Below are 19,391 nucleotides of genomic sequence, written 5' to 3' on the forward strand. Positions count from 1 at the left end.
TCTAATACGATATAAGCGCACGCATGCAATGTTATAGCAGCGACATGTATATAATGTATATAATCACGTAAATCATTAAGCTAGGCAAATCCAACATTATCTTTCAACATTTACGTAAGGAAGTTAAGTTTAGTAAGTGTACACAGGCTGTCTTGCTCGCGTGGCCAACGATTGTCGTATCGCTGTTTTTTTATTTTTTTTTTATTTTTGGAGAAATGAAAAGAGGGTATTTTACAGAAATATTTCCGATGGTCTTTTTTTTCGCTCGAAAGACATTTGTAACGATCTTTCGTTTTCTAACGCCGTGTCGATGAAGCAACGCAAAGCAAACTTCCGTTTTGTCTTGGGGTAAAAAGAAACAACGGCAACCATACAGTCGAACTAATTGTTACGCTATTGCTACCAAATGTGATCGAACATCGCGGGCCACCAAAATATTTGAAAACAGATTTTAAAAAATTTACTGACGGTATATTCATGTTAAATGTAGACATATTGATAGAATTTGTTCGTTTTAGGATACTCTGATTAAAAAAATTCTAATAAATATGAGAGTAACGTTAAAACATTCGTAATCCTAAGACGTACAAGAGAAAGAAAGATCCGCTTCGGATCGTTCGGCGAAAAAAAAGAAAATCAGATTTCTATATTGATGTCTTTCAAGAATAATGAATTGTTCACGTTTTTTCGGATGGTTCTTTCGTGATAACAGGCGTTCCGGCGCCGATTGCGAGACCGCGGCAATTGATTAACAATAGCCTTCCAGTGGTATTCAACGAGTCGTGAAACGGAATTATCGACAACGCGCACGAAATGACGATGACTATGACGATAACATAAAAGAATGTTCTACCACTGTTGTTATTTTTGTAAGACCGCGGCTGATTTCCGGCGACCCGGGCGCGTTGCGACCACATCGATCGCATCGCGTCGCTTTTCGACATGGTGCTATGCGACGAGAAATTCTATTGTAAGTCTTTTTCGAGAATTTTAACGGGCGTTGTTGGGTACCAGTGGATCTCTGGCGCGATCGCCCGAAAGAACTAAACTACACATACAGGCAGACACAAATACACGTGTACACATACACACACACACACATACACACACATATAAAATCTTAAGATAGATCTTCACGTCCAAGTCTGATAAACGTATACAGAAGCGAAAAGTTGAAGGGACTCCACGGGTTCTAGCGTATGTGTAAAAAATTAATAAGAAAAGAGGCAAAGATAGTCGAGTATACGGATCCGTTATGATTGCGATTCGATATAATATCGCGAGGTTCATGTAGTGACGAAGAAGACTAATATTATCGAGTCTTCACGAAAGGAAGGGCTCTTACGAAAATACGTGCCATAAAAAGAAAAATTGATTAGATAGCGAGTACGAAATTGAACAATGGCGATAGTCATTTGTACGTGCTTTTGCGAGCCCCTCGACAGTTCGAGAAACTAAGAAGATAGACGTGAATCGCGTGAAATGATAAAAAGATAAGGGAGAATAATAAACAATGTGCAAAGAATTCCACGTGGAAGATTTTATATGATTTTTCGTTTATATATATTCTGTTACCGCGATTATTTTATAAATCTCGAGTCCTTTTTTAACGCGTGCGAGCGAGTGCGACGAAATGAATGAGTGAGTGAGAACTTTGGAGAGTGTTTCGAGGAAGAGTCTACGATTGTTTTCGTTTTTTTTTTCCGAAGTTTTCTCTTCATTTTGTAAACTTAGTAGAAACGATTTTAGCATAACCCTCGTTTTCCCACTTCAATAATAGTAATTATTACGATACAAAATATTTTTTATTATATGGGCATTTCAGTTCCTAAGTTGGAAATAAAATATCTACTTCAAATGGAGTTTCTTATTACGAATTCAACACGCACCGAGTGAGAGCGAGCTATCCATGTGTATTCGCAAGCTTAAGAACGCATTTTTGCTCTTTACGTCTTTCCCAAAACATCTTAAAAGACGCATTTGTAGATTTTATTCTGAGAAGATTTTTACCGATATCTTTTTCTCTACAATAAACCTATTTATAATCGTAGATAAATATCCTTAAATTTATTTCCTCTTTTGGGAAAATAATCATTTACCATTTTTCTTATGTCTTATTATTATTGATATAATACGAAAATGTTTATCTGTAAAATATTCGAATAAGGCTCACTTAATTTATTTGAATTTTTAAAAATTATTTATGGAGATATTGAGATCTAGCATTCTTATAAATGAGAGAATTTTCTTTTACAATTTATTCTTAAAATTATGGTAGTCGCAGAATATGGACTTCAAAGAATTTTACTAGTAAATTTTAGTAAAATTTAATCAAATTAATTTCTACTAAAATCACAATAAAATTCTTTAAAGTCTACGACAGTAATTTAGAAGAGTGAACTCAAAGAAAATTTTCCGTGTAGAATTGAAATAAAGTATATTAAAAAATATATATATTTCTATATTTTGAAAAATAAAATTAATTACGTGGAATTTATTTAATGCAGAAAATATCGTATATTAAAAAGTTCAGCAATAATTTGAATGAGCTCTCTCTCCCCCTCCCTCTCCCCGTCTCTGTCTTCGTTTCAATAATACTTTTTATTAGTAATTTTATATAATTGCATCTTACATATTGGCAACTTACATATGCATGTTAAAATCACAAATGCAAATTGCTAATTATGCGCAAGATACGACGTCAAAGCTGCAGCAAGGCTGCACATTGTGAATGAGATTCGTAAGAAATGAAGATACCAGAATAAAGTTTTACTTATGAGAAAGTATATACGCTTCTCCATGAATACGCTTGTCATGATCGGAAAACTGCTTGCCATTGGCCCTGACCGTCAACGCGTGACGTTATGAACTCGATAAAACGACTGAAAAACGAAGGAAAAAGTATATGTAAAGTACCGTGGTGAGGAATGCAACGGGCACATGTGCCGCGAAATTTAAAATCTCTTTACAGCAGCCATAAACCGATAACCTGTTTAACCAGTTCGGCGATGGTAAACCGCGCGGATATACATTTTACCATCGCAAAATTATTCCTATTCCTATTTTTTACATTGTTCTTTCCCTTTTCTTGCTCCTCTTTTTGTTCTCCTGCTCCTGGAACAATCTTTGTTTTACAATTACATTGTTCTATGTATTGTACATAAAAAAGAGATTTTTCGAAGTCATGCGTTTATGAGCTCGTCCGATTGTAAGCAATTCACAAACTGAGAAACAACAGCTCTTCGACTAATCATTTCTAATAGGAAAGATTAATACACGCAAAGTATGTGACACAACTTAGCTCATGTAAACGTTCTTTCGTCAATTAACTTTGGATGTGTAGTACTATTGAAGAGCAAGTGAAATAACAGTCTCTCTCTCTCTCTCTCTCTCTCTCTGTCTCGACTTGTTGAAATTTTCGACTTGGCGTTTGCTACAATAGTCAAAGTATATGTGAACGGTTGGTATCTGGGATGCAGGCGGGTGTCGATCCTCGCACTCGTATCTACAGATGTGCACGTCGAGCGAGGCAAAATTGTATTTACCTCTCCATCCTCCCCCAGTGACAATCGGCAAACACGCGCGGTCGCTGTGCAGTATTGTTGCGCATCGCCGCATGCCAAACCGCCCCTATGTACATACAGTACGGAATCGCAGGTAGATCCGCATTTGTCAATCGGGAATCTACTGGAGCATTCGCGGAGCGTCATCGTTGTCGAAGTGACGGCAAGTCGCGGCGAGCGGAATTTCTTCGTCGAGGAGAGGAGCGAGTTTGCGCGGGTGGTCAGGCGGGAGCGAACTTGGGTGGTCGCGCCGATCGTCGGTGACATCGACGTTCGCGCAGGAAAGCTATTTACGCCGCGGCCGCCGATTGTTAACCCGTTGCAGACGTAAATTTTTTTTAAAAAGGATTAATGACGTGAAATTATGCGAGAGCGCATTCTTACCACCATTTTAATCGCAAGGGGTACGCAACGACGCTACGATACAAACTTTTACGACTCTTGCATGCGCGCGCGCGCGCGCGGAGAGACGAATGTTTAACAGTCGAACGTTTAATCATCCGCGTGGAGAAAAATAAAACAATTGCGCGAATCGAAATCGAAAATAACAAGTCGAATTACGTATAAAGAAAACCACGTACGCGATTGTATGCGCGAGTAAAAAACGAATACCTGCGTTTCAAGTGCAAATAAAGCTGAAGACATCTTTCAGTTTATTCTCTAAGTGGAACATTAAAATCAGAGTGCGTCATATGACGCAAGTTTAATTTAAAATGATAGCGGTGCTCGTTCAACTAAAATATTGTAGCTAGCGAGTCGGATAAACAAACGTCCCGCGATATTCTTCGATGTTATGACGTCATCCAACCTACGTAATCTTTATTTTCTATTCGTGTAATCGGAACTTGCGATAAAGCTAAACGTCTGTCGAATATGTCTGACGCATATCGGATATATCTCTCGTTCTCGTGTTCAAGATGTAACATGCACAGAGTATCGGAACCATCGCTGTCGAGAAAGAAAGACAGTGCCAACTTGATCGCCGTACAGAAAAAAAAACATTCTTGTTTCAGAATATCTTTATTTTCATAATGTAAATATTGTAATAAAATAATATAACGTTAAACGTACACAACTTGCTTACATGAAGAAATTTTGTGTAGTTTTATTAAGCAAAATATAGTATAATCCTCCAATAATAATAATTATGAATTGAGCAAAAGTATCATATAGGAAATAATGACATCTTTGAATCATTCTTTAAAGATTAATTAAATTATATGTGCAAGCAAAATATTATCTGCAAAATTATCTACGAAAATCACTTGCGACATTTATAGGCTTTGAGCGATGTATATAGTTCAATATTCAAATATGAGAATATTTTATATTATCTAATGACATGATAATTCCAATCATAATCTCATCATTATAGTTCTCTTTACACATATTATGTTTAATAAATTTTTTAATATAGGAATAAAAAAGAGTATTTTTATACTCAAATTGCGAAAATACGAACGCAAAACTACGCAAAAAAATATGTTAATTAATAAAACAACAAATGTATCGAGCTCCACGAATAAATTCTGCTAACATCTCGACTTCTCAATATATTATAATGCAGGGGATATGGCTGAAAACAATTTTATTAATTTATATAATAAAAATAAAATTTAAAAGTTATTATGTAGTTATGAATTTTATTTGTAAAAACGTCTAATTCTGCAATATAAGGTCAAAGAGATACATTAGATAGACAAAATGTTTGAAGGGTCGATTATTCGTCTTTGTCTATCTAATCCACCTCATTCCTGATTTAGCACGGAAGTGAACCGTAAAATCGACATCTGTCTACTAGATTCATAAACATTGACGACGGTTTAATGTGCACATTTTATGACATAGAAGATATAGAAGCACTCTAAACTAAAATCAACATGATTGTGATCGTTTGTAAACTGCGGACCGTTTGTAATCGACAAGATTGTAAATGTGGCGATATCGATTGAAAGGCGACACAAATGTCGCGTGGACATAGGGGTAGGTTTCTTAATTGCGTGAAATAACGAGTCTTCGGATTTCGTGTGAAATTGGTGGACTGCTGTGGACTGCGTATGAAGCCGAAGTCGTCTCTTTCGCCCGGTTTTCTCACGAGCACTTCACCCTCCAGACAATAGTTTACCGTATCGACCTATTCCCCACTCCTCTTCCTCTTCCTCCTCCTCCTCCTCTTCCTCCTCCTTTTCCCTCTCCTGTCTCTCGACTCTGCCGTGCTTGTTCACATCTACTTCCAAGTGCCACTCCGCTCAGCCAACCACGAACCTGCTTCTTCTGGTCTTCCCTTCGTGCCTTTCCACGAATTCAACTTGCTTCTGTGTATCGTGAACTCCGAGGCTTCCGAGTTCAGTTAGGAATGGCTGCGAGCTGCTCTTGGAATCAAGAAGTTTTTCTTATTTTAACGCAACGGGCTGTACTTTTGCGAACCTCTTTGTACAAAACGTACGAAACACGATATAATTTTATTAGTATGAATTGCGCTTTCATGAAATTGATAATTTGATGATGAATTTGTTTTTACGTTGAAAATATTTCGGCCGAAAAGAAAGTACAACCTTACAAATTATTATCAAAAATAACGACTACGATTGTACATATAACTTAAATTCAAAATCTCCCATGACGTTCATTATCATGTTTACTGTAATTCTACGGCAATCGTTACAATTCTTCTCGCAACGCTACTTTTATGCGATTATCGAGCTTGGAGGCTTGGACACACGTTGAAATGACGGTTGTTCATTTCGAGCTCGAGAGTCGTTCGCGCACTTTGCCAAGAGCGCGTGGCCGACAGTTTCCGAAGGTCGAGATTTGTTCCAAAGTTTGTATGAATGAAACTTATCCTAATATCTCTGAACGGCGTGCGGTTTTCTTCGGCCATTCCGTTGGTAGGGTAGCGCGCGGCCACGAGAGGCGGCAAGTCGACGAGAGAGCGAGAGAGAGAGCACGTGCGAGCTCGCGAGGATCGACCACCGGCGCCGTCCTATCGCCCGCCGTTCGAGCAGGGTCACTGGAACGTGCTTGTGTACGAACTGTCTGCAACTGTCATTCACCTCGCGGTACACCACGCGTGTGTATGTGTACGTGCGACAAAACGCGAGAGGTAAAAGGATGCTGTCGACGAACAACTGGCAAACTTTTCGCCACGCGGAACACGCGCGGGGGTGAATGTCGAGGAGTCGCTTCACGATCCGAGATCAAGCTGAATCTTCTACCTGGTCTTTTCCGATTGATCGATACACGTACCGATATAGGTATCGTGTTCACTCCAATTTTAGACTCATCTTATCATTCTTTCAATTAGAAAAATCTAAAGAGCAACAAAGGTAGGATCAAAATTAATCTACGTTGATAGAAATAAACATTCATTTTGGATCGTTTTGAGCCAGAGATAAATCGCGAATCGATTGTGTCACGATGAAGTGCAGCAATCGGAATCAATTCGCAACGACGAAAACGAACAAAGTTTGAGTTTAAACCTCGGATCGGTAATGTTTATCGAAACTAGGTTTATAGAAGCCTAGTAACCTTAACTAAGAAGACTCATAGTCTTTCGCGTGATTCGTTATACGTCGAGAAAATTGTATCGAAAAGCCGAATGAATTATTCTCTTTATCCCGACGTGCTTGCGCGAAAGATCATTTTCGCGATAAATAAGTGGACGAGGGTGAGGGGAATCTCGGCGTCGATGTCACTCGCCGCCGACTATACGATCGTTTTATCGCGATGTAATCGTCCAAGTCGAGCGAATGGCTGACGCATCGACCATCGTCGGAGGCGACTTCCCTTCGTCTCCGACGCGTATGAAAGGCAATCGCGCTGACCCCGAATCACGCGGGTTATCGAGTCGCGCCTCCACGCGCGCGACGGTAGGCGACGCATGGCGCCTCGTCGGCAGATACGCATCGAGATGCTGCCGCTGTATTCACTCCTGCTGTATTCTTAATGCGACCTTGAACGAATCCCATGCGGCACCGATGGCCGCCAAAGCGGAAGCTGAATGCCAAGACGAGACGTCGATCGATCATTTTTTCAACTCTTGCAGATTTTCGCTGTCTACTTACTGGATAAATATGTTCTTATCGAATCGTATATAGAATCGTTTTTTAATAATGTAACAATCATTAATGTCACGTTTCTACAGTTCTGAAACGGCTTAGTTTCAAAGATACAGATTGTCAAGGTTGAAGAAAAATTTTTTTTATAATTAGTTTTTTCTGTCCAGATAATAAATCTCTTTTGTGCTGATTTGTCTCATTTATTATAGAACATTTTTAAATCGAACAGAATCAGTGGTGTATAATTTTCCTTGTAAAAAGAGCAGGTCATCTTTGAGTCTGTCCTTAATTGAATAAAAAATTATATATATATATATATATATATATATATATATATATATATATATAAAAGTCCTGAAAGATTAGCTTTCGTGCCTTTGAAACATACACAAAGTTTTATCAAAACAATTCGAGTGGATTTTGAAAAGACAAAATTTTTCTTTCAGTTTGGCACTTTGTATTTTTTAAATTAAGTCGGACGTATAATCACATAAAGTTTTCGTCTTGAATTAATATGAGGAATCATCCCTTAAACACCTTTAGAATACGTAAAAATATATAATTTGCAGCATAATTCTAAACATACTGAAATCTTTCTATATAATATTTGTTTTCTTCTTAAATGTAAATCTTTTTTTTTAAGTATAATTTCTCATTTAAGAGCGAAAAATCCATTTCGAACGATTATAACGATCGTGACATAATACTTCATAATTGCGCCTTAGCGACGTAACTTCCGCAGGGTAATTCTCCTAATTTCCTAGGCAGTGAGGTAGGTCGGTATAATCTTCCGTAGCGTCGTGTTTCTATACGAACTACTCGCGGAAGGAGCAAGGAACCACAACAGCGCGACAGAGTGGTGCCTCGACGTGACGTACTCACATGCACGGGTAAATCGTAGGAAAAAGAACCTCTCTTCTCACACATATGGCATATATTTTCGATAATTTTACTCTGCACAAGCGGGCGGACTAAATCTTTCAGAAGAAGCAGCAACATTGAGTTTTCGTAATTTAACGTGAAAGCAGTTCGAGTGCGTCGCCGTCGGAATCTTACAGAATATCCTTTTTTTCATCGTGATAAAATCTCATCAAGTAGATTTGAACGGGTAGTCGAAAGAATCTTTTCGAGAAATAGCTTTTCCAAATGGTTTTTATTTAAAAGACGAAAAATGTCAACAATATTGCGCAGCGTAAACTTAATCCGAAAGCAATAAGATAGATTCGATTGTGTCTACAAAATACACGCGTCTCTGGCTGGGATACACGCGATACTCGAATCCTTTTATTACATTGACAAGCGTTGATGTTATCGTTTTCGCGAATCACTTTTGGATTCCTATATTTCCAAGAAAAGAAATACTCGTAAGACAATAATCGTCTTTACGCGGTCTCGCCCGTTGCCATCTCGTAAATTTAAAGAGAATAGCGCTTCCTTGCACCGTCGCTTAATAGAATGACGTGCTGCCGTCCAGTCGCCATAACTTCCGCGACCGGTCGACTCCCCCTCCTCCGCTGTCGACGTTCCTGGGACACGGGGGGTAGGAAGCGAGAGAGCGGAGAGGAGTCGCGTGGAGGAGAAAAACGAGGAGGAGGAAAACGAGGAGGACGAGGCGACGGAGGAGGAGGAGAAGGAGGAGGAGGAGGAAGAGGGCGACGGGCAGAGTGAACCCCTTATTGATTTTTAGGGTGACACTGTCAACCGGCGGCGTGTCCCGCGCGACGGGCGACTTTCAAACGACGGGGCGAGGGAAAAAAATGCACCGGCCGGCGACGCGCCGTTGCATGCTCGCGTAGAGAAAAGTCTCTCGATCTGTGGTGACGGGCAGAGAGAGAGAGAGAGAGAGAGAGAGAGAGAGAGAGAGAGAGAGAGAGAGAGAGAGAGAGAGAGAGAGAGAGAGAGAGATAAAGAAAGAGAGAAGACACGCTCCGTCGACGGGCCAACGATAAACCGTCCTCCGCCTTGGTTGGTACGCGCGCCGGGCGAGGCCGTGCGACGTTTTTTCGCCGTGCGTCGCGGTGGTTGGCGGCAGCGACAACGACGACGACGACGACGGTGGCGGCGGCTGCGGCTGCGGCGGCACCGACGGGAGGAAAGAGTAACCGCGGCGCAGTCCCGTTGCGGTCGAGGGTGCGCAGCTCGGCGCGCAGGGCCGTACGCAGACAACGTTCGTGGGCAGCCGATCCACGTGGGGTGATCTCGCGGCCGCCTTTCGCACGCGTTCATCTTTGACGTCTTCGTCGTGGCGCGCGGCATATACGTATACACATATAGATATATATACATCTCGTACACCCCCATCTGCCGAGGACGGGGACGGGGGTGGTTGCCACCTTGGAAACGCGAGGGGAGCGTTACACGTTACACAGGGGGAGGGAGTACGCGAGTCTCCGCGAGCGAACGGCGAGTCCGTAGTAGTGATCGTCGTTGCCCTCTTTTACGCTATCTCTTTCTCTCCTTCTCTCACCTTTTTTATTTCTTCCGTTCCCACCCCGAGCGTTTTTCCGCTCTCCTCAACTCTCCTGGCCTCGAGGTAGGCGTCGCGCGCTAGCGAGTGACGCACGACGAGTCGCATGGGGAAACGTGCGCTCCCCGGATTCGCGCGACGCGTGGGATCGTTCGCTCGGGAGGTAAACGTGTGTGATTCGACGTAAGAGCACCGGCACGCGCGGGATTGTAATTATGAGGCATTGGAATGATCTTACGTGCTGCGTGCCCGAAGTGAAGTGCGCGAGGAAGGAAGCGGCGCCGTCGTTACGTAAGCCTCTCCGGGAACCGGTCGCCGCGATTTAACGTTACGTGTGCAAACACAATTTCGACGTGGCTGTCGCACGCACGGCGTTGCGCTCACATGCAACAGGCGACACCGCGCTGCCAAAGTTTCCTCTCGCGATTAATCGATCGTAGAAATTATCGCTGGTCCAAGTAGTAGAAGAGAAAGCGAGGAAAATTTCGCGCGCGCGTCCATCGTTTCTGTCTGCCTGCCTGCCTGCCTTCCTTCCTTCCTTCCTTCCTTCCTTCCTTTCTTCCTTCCTTCCTTCCTTCCTTCCCTCTTTCCGTCCGCGGTCGGGAAAGTCATTCGTTCGCGAGCGGAGAAGGGCGACGTGGTCGTCGTGCAGGCGCCGCCGAGAGCGTTATAGCTGCGAAATTACGCGTGCGGCGCACGCGAGTGACAATCGATACCGGTGTATGAGAGCGCGAGGTGTGTAGCAGCGACTTGGACAGCGTTTCGCAAAGGTGCCGTTGTACGTCACGATCGAGCGCGGAGCGACAAAACAACAAACTACACGGGACTGAGAAGGGGCAGACAACCAGAGAGAGAGAGAGAGAGCGAGCGAGAGGCGAGGAGGTGCGTGCGAGTGTCCGTGCACCCCGTCAACGTCATGAGAACGCGGCGCGGGTGTGAACGCGATCAAGTTTCAGTCGTCACCACGCTATCCGCGCTCGGCAGAGGGAGGAAAAGAGCGGAAAAATGGCAACCCTCCTCGGAGTTCGCGCGTGGGATAGCAATTATTGTCTGCGGTCGAGGAAGAAATCCAGTTGACACTCGGGCGTGAGCGGCGGCGGCGGCGGCGCCGACGACCCCGACCGACACCGGCTGGTGGAAGGAAGGCGAGAGAGAGAGAGAGAGAGAGAGAGAGAGAGAGAGAGAGAGAGAGAGAGAGAGAGAGAGAGAGAGAGAGAGAGAGAGAGAGATAGATAGATAGATAGATAGATAGATAGAAATAGAAAGAGGGAGAGAAAAGGAGAGCGGAGGTGGAACACGTGGTCCGAGAAGAGGAGCAGTTACGAGGTGCGTGCGTGGTTTAGTTACGCCCCTGGCGCACGTGTGTACGTGCACATCCGCAGCAGCCGCCTTCGCGGTGGCGGCACGCGGTGTGAGGTGTGAGTGACACGAGTCGGTGAGTGTCGACGAGAAACGCGCGCGGCGCTGCCGAGCTTGGCGATTTCGTGTGCCTGTGTGACCGCGTACTGTGCACGTAGCTTTCGTGACCCAGGGAGACGCGAGAAATTTTTCAACGACCGCCTCGCGCGCCGCGATCTCGCAGGCGAGTCAGTCTGTTGACTCCGGTAGTGACGATTCGCGCTCCGCGTCTCCCTTCCATCCTCTCTCAGAGGTAAGAGAGAGAGAGAGAGAGAGAGAGAGAAAGGGAGCACGCGCGCGCGCTCGCGCGGGCAACGAGTGCACTCGCGACTCTCGCGAGGTCGCTCTTGTGTTTGGAACGTCGTGAACTTTTCTGCAATGTGACGACGCGGGGATCGCGGGGAATGAATGGCCGCACTAGCGTCATGTCGCAACGGTGCACGCGCCTGAGAGCGGGTGCAGAGCGACCGGAGTACGTACGAGCACCGCCGGCCGTGGCCTCCTCCTCCTCCTCCTCCTCCTCTTCCTGAGTCGCGGCGACACGCGCGGCCGGAGCGGACAGCGGAGCGGAGCGACGACCGTTGGAAAGATGCCGGCGGCGGCGACGCGACCGCCGCACCACCACCGTCACCACCACCACCACCATCATCATCATCACTACCACGACGACGACGACGGGCTCTTGTTGTTGATGTTGTTGTTGTTGTTGTTGCCGCTGCCGCTGTTTCGTCGAGACGACGTCGACGACGACGACGAGGAGCTCGCGCCGCGGCGACCAACGATCGACTCCTGAAGCGCGGCGGTCGAGTGTGTGCCTTCGCCGCGCGGCGCGAGTACGTCTCTCTCTCTCGCGTCTCTACTGGTGCGTGTACTGGTTTAGGTTAGGTGTGCCGGCACATAACCTTCAAGCGCGAGCGGCACCGAGAGAACCTGAGGGCCTCCGAGCCGCCTTACCGTCCTGAAATCGGGCACCACTCGCGAGAACGATCGGCCAACGAGTTTCCGCTGCTCTCGCGTCTACTGTTTTCGTTGCGAATTTCTACGCAGTTGATGATCGCTCCGGTGGAATGAATTGGGTGACCACGGGACAATGAAGGCCAATGGGACAAACAATGGTGATTTTCTTTTACATATGTTCACGTCTGGCAGTGCACTCTTCGATTCTCTCTTCGTATTCTCTCCATATATAATTAATGTACAAAACTTTGTGATAACATATCCAAGTTTGATTGTTGTTTACCTTGGATGAATCCTTCGACGCCGTCATAATTGTCCAAAATGTGAAATATAAGAGTTTTTGTCACGTATGCAAGGTACATTTTTAGGACAGTTCGTGAGAGCTGCTTTCCATCACTTTTTCTGTCATGAATGCGATACAAAATGGGATACTTTTGACTGTCGATGGATCATCTACCCTAAACGTGATCATTCAATCTCGATACTATATAATTTGCACATATTATTAGTCTACTGTAAATGAAGAAATGTTTGTCTTGCGTATAATATCACATTGTATTTTTTGTTACATACATCTTCCACCTGTCTATATTTTAATTATTCATTTTCTATCTTATCGAGTTGTGTTGCAGTTAGCATGTTAACAATTATGTCGTGTGGTTGCAGGCTGTAGCCGCCTAAACACGCCATTGGCAGCCACCACGCTGGAGGATCCCGGTACCCCAGCCTCCTGGAAGGGCCCGCCGCCCGGTTCGGAGGCATCGCCCTTCACACCCAATTCCGTCAGCCAGGGTGGTGGTCCTGGCTCGGGTCCATACAACAGCACGGGTGGTCCACCGAGTAATGCGGGCTTCCAAGGACCGAGTCCATTTCCCGGGAGTGCCGGCAGTCCAGCCGGGGCCCCGCCGTATCAGGGCCCGCCGCCCGGCTCGGCGACGCCGCAGTACACCGCCTCCCCCGCACCGAGCGGCTCCTCGACGCCCGGTCCTGGACCGCCGCCTAATTCCACCGGTTTTCCACCACCTCCGAACAATTCCGGTCCACCGTACAACGGGCCCGGGCCCAGTCCGTTCGGCTCACCTTCCGGTGCGCCACCGCAATTTGTCGGGCGACCCGGCTCCTCGGGACCACCGTTCGTTCCACCGGGTGCCGGTAATCCGCATTTTCCCTCGCACGGCCAGCCATTTGGCGGTCCACAGTACGGCATACCGCCTGGGAGTCCGTTTGGACCGGGAGGACATCCTATGGCTGGACCTATGGGACCTGGACACCCGATGATGGGACCTGCCGGCCCTGTCGACAGACTGGATCAAGGGTAAGTTTTTACTTTGACTTGTCCTTTACAATACATTCGTTACAAAGCAAGTATTTCTTCTATATCAATATCCAAGTATGCTATCTAAGTCGTTAATAAACCATTAAAGATCCAACAATATGTTTTATATTCTACGTAACATTCATAGGAAGGGAGTGCTGTTTCCACGCATACACGCCGACAGCATCATAGATATTGAAATGAAGCTTTACTTGCTCTGTTTTGCATGTATAATTCGGATCACCGACGTTCGACATTACGCTCGCAGATCGAGACAAATGGTTTACTGCAAACGATAATATTTTTAAAATATGGTTCCTGCCACAAATCGGGGTAAACTCTGGTATCCGGGTTACGGATACTCGCGGGCGTATTACTTAAAATTAAGCTGCAGTTTCTAATTACATAGAAAACTTTGGAAAGATTTTATGCACTGAGAAATGGAGCGCGATTTGTAGAGAAAGTTGCACGCAGTAGCGGTTACGCTAATGATTATTAATCGCAGTGAAAGTTGCTATTATTCTGATTTGCAGTAATTTTAGGTCAGAGAATGTGGAATATTTAGGAAATATGAACGTAAAGTTTTACGATCTACGTTTTTACGTGGCGAGTCAACGGAAACGCATATCTTTTTGTAATCGCAGTATATCGGTAGAAAAATCTCTTTTACATATATTTCTATATTAATTAAATTACACGTCTAGTTTTACTATTATTTCGTTTGTTTAACGTTTTTTTTTATTTTCAACCATTCTAATATGTCACGATAAGAAGAGAAACTCATTCCTGTATCATATCATATCTTTAGAAAAATTATACATTTTTAAATTTAATTTATCTCCATATTTTGTCTCTATGTCTTTTATGTTATTGTGCTTTCTTTTAAAATTTCAAAACAGAGAAAGCTGAAACGTGAAAAGAAAAGAAAACGTCGCTCTATTAAACGACCAGAGCTTGAATACAATAAAGATATAACTGAAAAGTGTACAGGCAGATAAATAAAATCTGCCGAACAAATGTCTCGTTAGATTTTTAGCATAGGACTGAAATTTTAATCACGTATGAGATGAATATTATTATACACTGAGGATGGTCGAAGAAAATGTGCCGAAACGTTTGTAATAGGATTTTCCTGTAGAAGAAATATATTATATAGCAAACACCAACCAGCTTTGGCTCTATCAGCATTTCTATCACACTAACTCGTATTAAATTAATACCAAGTGCCTTTATACACATTGTCATTATTTGAATTGTAAATAAAATCTGTAGATTAGAAATATTTTTGGGAGGTTTGGAAAAAACGTTGCATCGTCAAAGCGCACTTTTTTCTTAACGATGCAAAAGCGACACGACGCGCGAGAATGTAAGAGAATAGGGAGTTTACACGTCGGGTGTGTTGACATTCCTAGATAACGCGGACCACAGGTAGCTAACGTTATTTACCGCTCGTCTTCCAGTCGGTCCGCATTCTTACTGATAGTCCCGCTCACAGGTACGCTCACATTTACACCCCTCGGATCCGTCTTAATCGCCTTTTCATCGAGTCGTCGTGATTGTCGTTGTCGGAGACAAACACGTGGAGCGCCCGACTAACTTATCACGTGCTTCGGGCGTTGCACGCAGCAGCTAGCTTGAGGAGACTCCTCTTACTACATTTCTCTCTTCACGCGCACGTATTACGTACGCGGTGAGGCACGCGGGGTTGCTTGGTCGAGCAGCGGAAACCAGTTTTTCGAATAGTTTTGTAACAAGCATTCGGGGCTGTTACGCGTCCCGGATTCGATCGGTCGAATCGGGGAATGAGGCGGAACGTATTATTCGAAACTTGCACGATGCGCGCGATGTGCCGGGAATGCGAGATGGATCGGAGCGGAAAAAATCCGTTACGGTTCTAATAGTTCTCAGTTAGGTACATATGCATGTGGCACTACGGGGGAGGGGTAATACCCGCGATATATAATCGAGGTCAATTTTAGGCGCGGACACGTTCGGCGGTAACATAGGTATAATATCCGTCAAATATGAGCGGGAAGAAGGATGCATTTGCACGTGTATGCGCGCGCGCCCACGTGCGTTGTGTGGGTGCGAACACGCGCGGTCGCGTCGGTGTGTGGAATATTCTAAATTCCGCCAAACCGCCGAACCGATTGCGTCAAACATGCGGACAGACGCGGTACGCGAGTAACGCGAAGGAACTTTGCGCATTTTTAAACGCGACAATGAAATTGCATAAAGGAAACCCTTGATATATGTATATGTCGCTCGATACTCGGAGAGAGAAAACAATGGTAACTTTATAAGAGCAAATGCTCCAGAATGGTAAAGTGTTAACTTTCAATGGCGGATTTTTAAAAGAAATCGGAGTTGCTTATTATCAAGATACTTAAAGTAAAAAAGTTTGACACTTTTGGAGCATCTACCCGGGAATATGGTCGTTTACTTTTTTATCGCGTAAAAAATTATTGCATTTTTACACTCCAATTAAAATCACTGTTATTAATATATGTTGTATATATTATTGATTGTTCTATAATTTGAGATTATTACGTATATAAATCTATGCAGTATTTTCTAAGAAAAGAACCAAAAGGATATTAAAAAATAGGTGTCAATTTTTTTATTAGTAAAGACAATTCTTGCCAAGCTTTATTTTCTCATTGAGTGTGTATAAAAGCATGTAAAGACAATTTTATGTGAATCATCCTGCATTTCCAAATTAAATTTTAAAAGAGCATAAATCGAGTTATTGCGCGAGCTTAAGGAGTTTCGTAGAAAGAAGCGCTCTAGTTTGCTGTTTAATTGATAAATAGCCTAAAAACTCAATCGAGCTTTTATACAAATTTCCCCGAAAGGAAAAGTCTACTTGAAATTCGCGAGAGACTCGAAAGAACGATACAGTCGGGAAATATACTGTACATTAACACGGTATTTTTTAACCTTTGACATTTTGTAAATGTATCCATACGTATCGTACTCGTAACGTATTCGATATCGGCGCGTTTCAAAAACTCGATTTTAAGAGATCGAGTTTAGCGGTACGTCGATGAGGAATGCGTGGGAAGTAGAACAACATCATTAGCGAACAGTGCTATAAGCTCTCCGCTGTTCTCCCGAGGGAGTTGAAACGAGGTGAGCCGCGAATAAACGTAACTTAAAAAGGAAGTTTTGCTAGCAAGGCGCGCCACGTGGGTGGGTGACGACGTACACATTCATTTCTATCGTGCCATCGAGCGGCCTTAGAAAATTAATATTGCGAGTCAAATGCCGTTTGTTCTTTCCGTATTAAAATGCTCTCGGTATGGCCGACCGATCGCGTCCGATGGAAATTAATATCTCCTATTTCAACTCCTACTCCGGCGCTATTATGCGAGACAAATAACGCTCGTATTTCAAATGAAAGTTGCGAGACGCGCAACAATTATCGATACCTTCTTAGTGAAATGCATGTGAAAAGAAGGCGAATTGATAATGGTGAAATTTACGATAAGAAATTGTTTCGCATTTCTCTCGGAGATTCTAATTTTTCCCATTTTACAGCTTTGTTTGGCGTTGCACAAATTTATAGCGGTAACGATGGAAGATCGTTCAATTGAGCGACGTATTGAATTACTTGAATATTTTTCAGAGAACAAGGATTAATGCACTGGCACGCGAGCATAATCGGCGCGGATGTGCATCTAGATGGAATTTATTATAGCCTCGCGGTACGCGGAAGTCGCGCATGTCATTAATCAGCTCCGCCGCATCTCGGAGACACGATAGATTGCCTTTAATCAGTCTAATTAGTGATATATACGAAGATTATAAAGTAGCCACGGGCCGAGACGGTGGCGCGGCGCGTTACCGCGGACGATTTATGAAATTGAAATGACAAAGTCGAGCGAGATGCAGTTTCGCTAACATGAATTTTAATTCCTGTCCACTCTTAATTAACTTACATAAATTATAGGGTAACCCTATAATTTCGTCGACATTGAATAATCGTCCACCTGTCACAACTTTGTTAACACTTTCCCGAGAGAATACATACACGCGCTCGGCCGGAGAAATTGCAGTAAGATAAATTAGCCGGGATAAAGTATGTGTTTCTCTCTCTCTCTCTCTCTCTCTCTCTCTCTCTTTCTCTTCTTTTTCCCGTTATAAGTATCCCCGGCGCATTGTTCGCTAGCAAGACCGAAATAAAATAATGGACACGAGCTTTTGGCACGGATTGTACCGCGCGAGGTGACGTCAACTTTTGTACGGTGTTGTACGCGACCCACCTCCTCCCTCTTCCTTTCCTACTCTCCCCCCTTTCACCCTAAACCCTCCTAGTCACCCCGGAGGGGTTACAGAGGGTGAGTTGGGGTTTGAGGGTGGCGGAGGGGACAGAGAGGGGGAAGAGTGAACGGAGGTTCTCATATTTCCAGTGTTTTAATTTTTCACGATATCTCTCCGCACTGCTGTCTGCAAATTATTTGTCATCCTCCGTTCTACGCCCTTCGCCTTCTAACGCGCTTGCGGATGCCGTTCTTTTGTCGATTCCTTCAGAGAATGAGATGCACGACGGACGCGCGCAAGAACTTGATTGTCGTAACCATGACGCATGGATCGATAGTTAGCGCGTGTTAAAGGTGGTACAAAAATTGCAGCAATTTCACAAATCTCGCGAAAGCGCTCCTTTTTTTCCGCCTCGTTGTCCTTTTTGTACGGCGTGTGAAAGATGGAGGAAAACTGTATTTTTTAATATGCTCGCAGGTAATATCGCCAAGAAAAAGAAATTCTCACAATTGCAATGATATATGATATCACAAATCTTTATTTCAATTTTTTAATATTTATACAAAATATATAAAAAACATCTTACTGGAACAACGTAAAAAATTGACGCTACAATTTTGTTGTCGATCATTACATGTTGGACAAGGAGCAATATAGTAATATAAATGTTGCTAGACTTGTTTAAAGATTAGCAGCTATTCTATTTTAATGACGAATTATCGTTCAACAGAAATCGATAATAGAAACATCAATTGCATGTATACGTTGAAGATGTCCTGATGTCCAATACTCGTGCCAGGATCCTCAATAATCTCGATAGGGCAGGAAAAGAATTATTTTTCTATAAGGCACTCGTTGAGAACCACTTGGATCCCTTCTCCTTTTTACTTCTCCTTCGGTGGTAGGGACACAGAGAAGAGAGAGGAAAAGCGCCGATAGTAGGAGGAGGTTGGTTGGAGGTTGGTTGGTTGGTTGGATGGTGGTTGGTTGGATGGTTGGGTAGTTAATTGATTAGTCAGTTGTTTGGTTGATTGGTTGATTGGTTGGTCGATCGAAATCTCGGTCTCGGATCGAGGCAGTTCTCGCTCGTGCGTTCACCATTGTCGTTTACACTTTCACGTGCAAAGGGATCCCTCGGAACGTTGGGGATCCTCGGCGTCGGCGGTGACGGCATCGATTTCGTTACCGTTTGTCTCAGGTCGTGGTCGAGTTCGCGATTCCATGCCGTTACTTCCGCTGCATTTCGGAGAAAGACGAGCGGAAATTCGTATGAAGCGATCTTTCTCCTGTTCTTCTCTCTTTTTCCTTCCTTCATTTCTCACTCGAAAATACAGCGAGCGAGGCAAGTCGCCTCGGTTCTGTATCGCGCT

General features: G+C 43.9%; 1 protein-coding gene and 1 long non-coding RNA gene across 3 annotated transcripts in view; one reads left to right on the plus strand and one right to left on the minus strand.

The window, feature by feature from the left end:
• Positions 1 to 204: 204 nt before the first annotated feature.
• LOC118644485 lies at positions 205 to 12,055 on the minus strand. The gene is made up of 2 exons (XR_004962262.1): positions 11,967 to 12,055; positions 205 to 5,930 (listed from the first exon to the last, which is right to left on the minus strand). It is a non-coding gene; the product is annotated as an uncharacterized LOC118644485 (long non-coding RNA).
• LOC105837396 (LIM domain-binding protein 2) overlaps positions 8,301 to 19,391 on the plus strand; it is a 156,759-nt gene continuing 145,668 nt past the window's right edge. For both annotated transcript variants that reach the window (XM_036283018.1, XM_036283022.1), the window contains exons 1-2: positions 8,301 to 12,601; positions 13,110 to 13,758. In XM_036283018.1, coding sequence (XP_036138911.1) covers positions 12,577 to 12,601; positions 13,110 to 13,758 — 674 coding nt within the window. In that variant the 5' untranslated portion in view covers positions 8,301 to 12,576. The remainder of the gene's footprint in view (positions 12,602 to 13,109; positions 13,759 to 19,391) is intronic.

Source organism: Monomorium pharaonis, chromosome 1 (genome assembly GCF_013373865.1).
Source record: "Monomorium pharaonis isolate MP-MQ-018 chromosome 1, ASM1337386v2, whole genome shotgun sequence".
In the NCBI taxonomy this organism is placed as follows: Eukaryota; Metazoa; Arthropoda; class Insecta; order Hymenoptera; family Formicidae; genus Monomorium; species Monomorium pharaonis.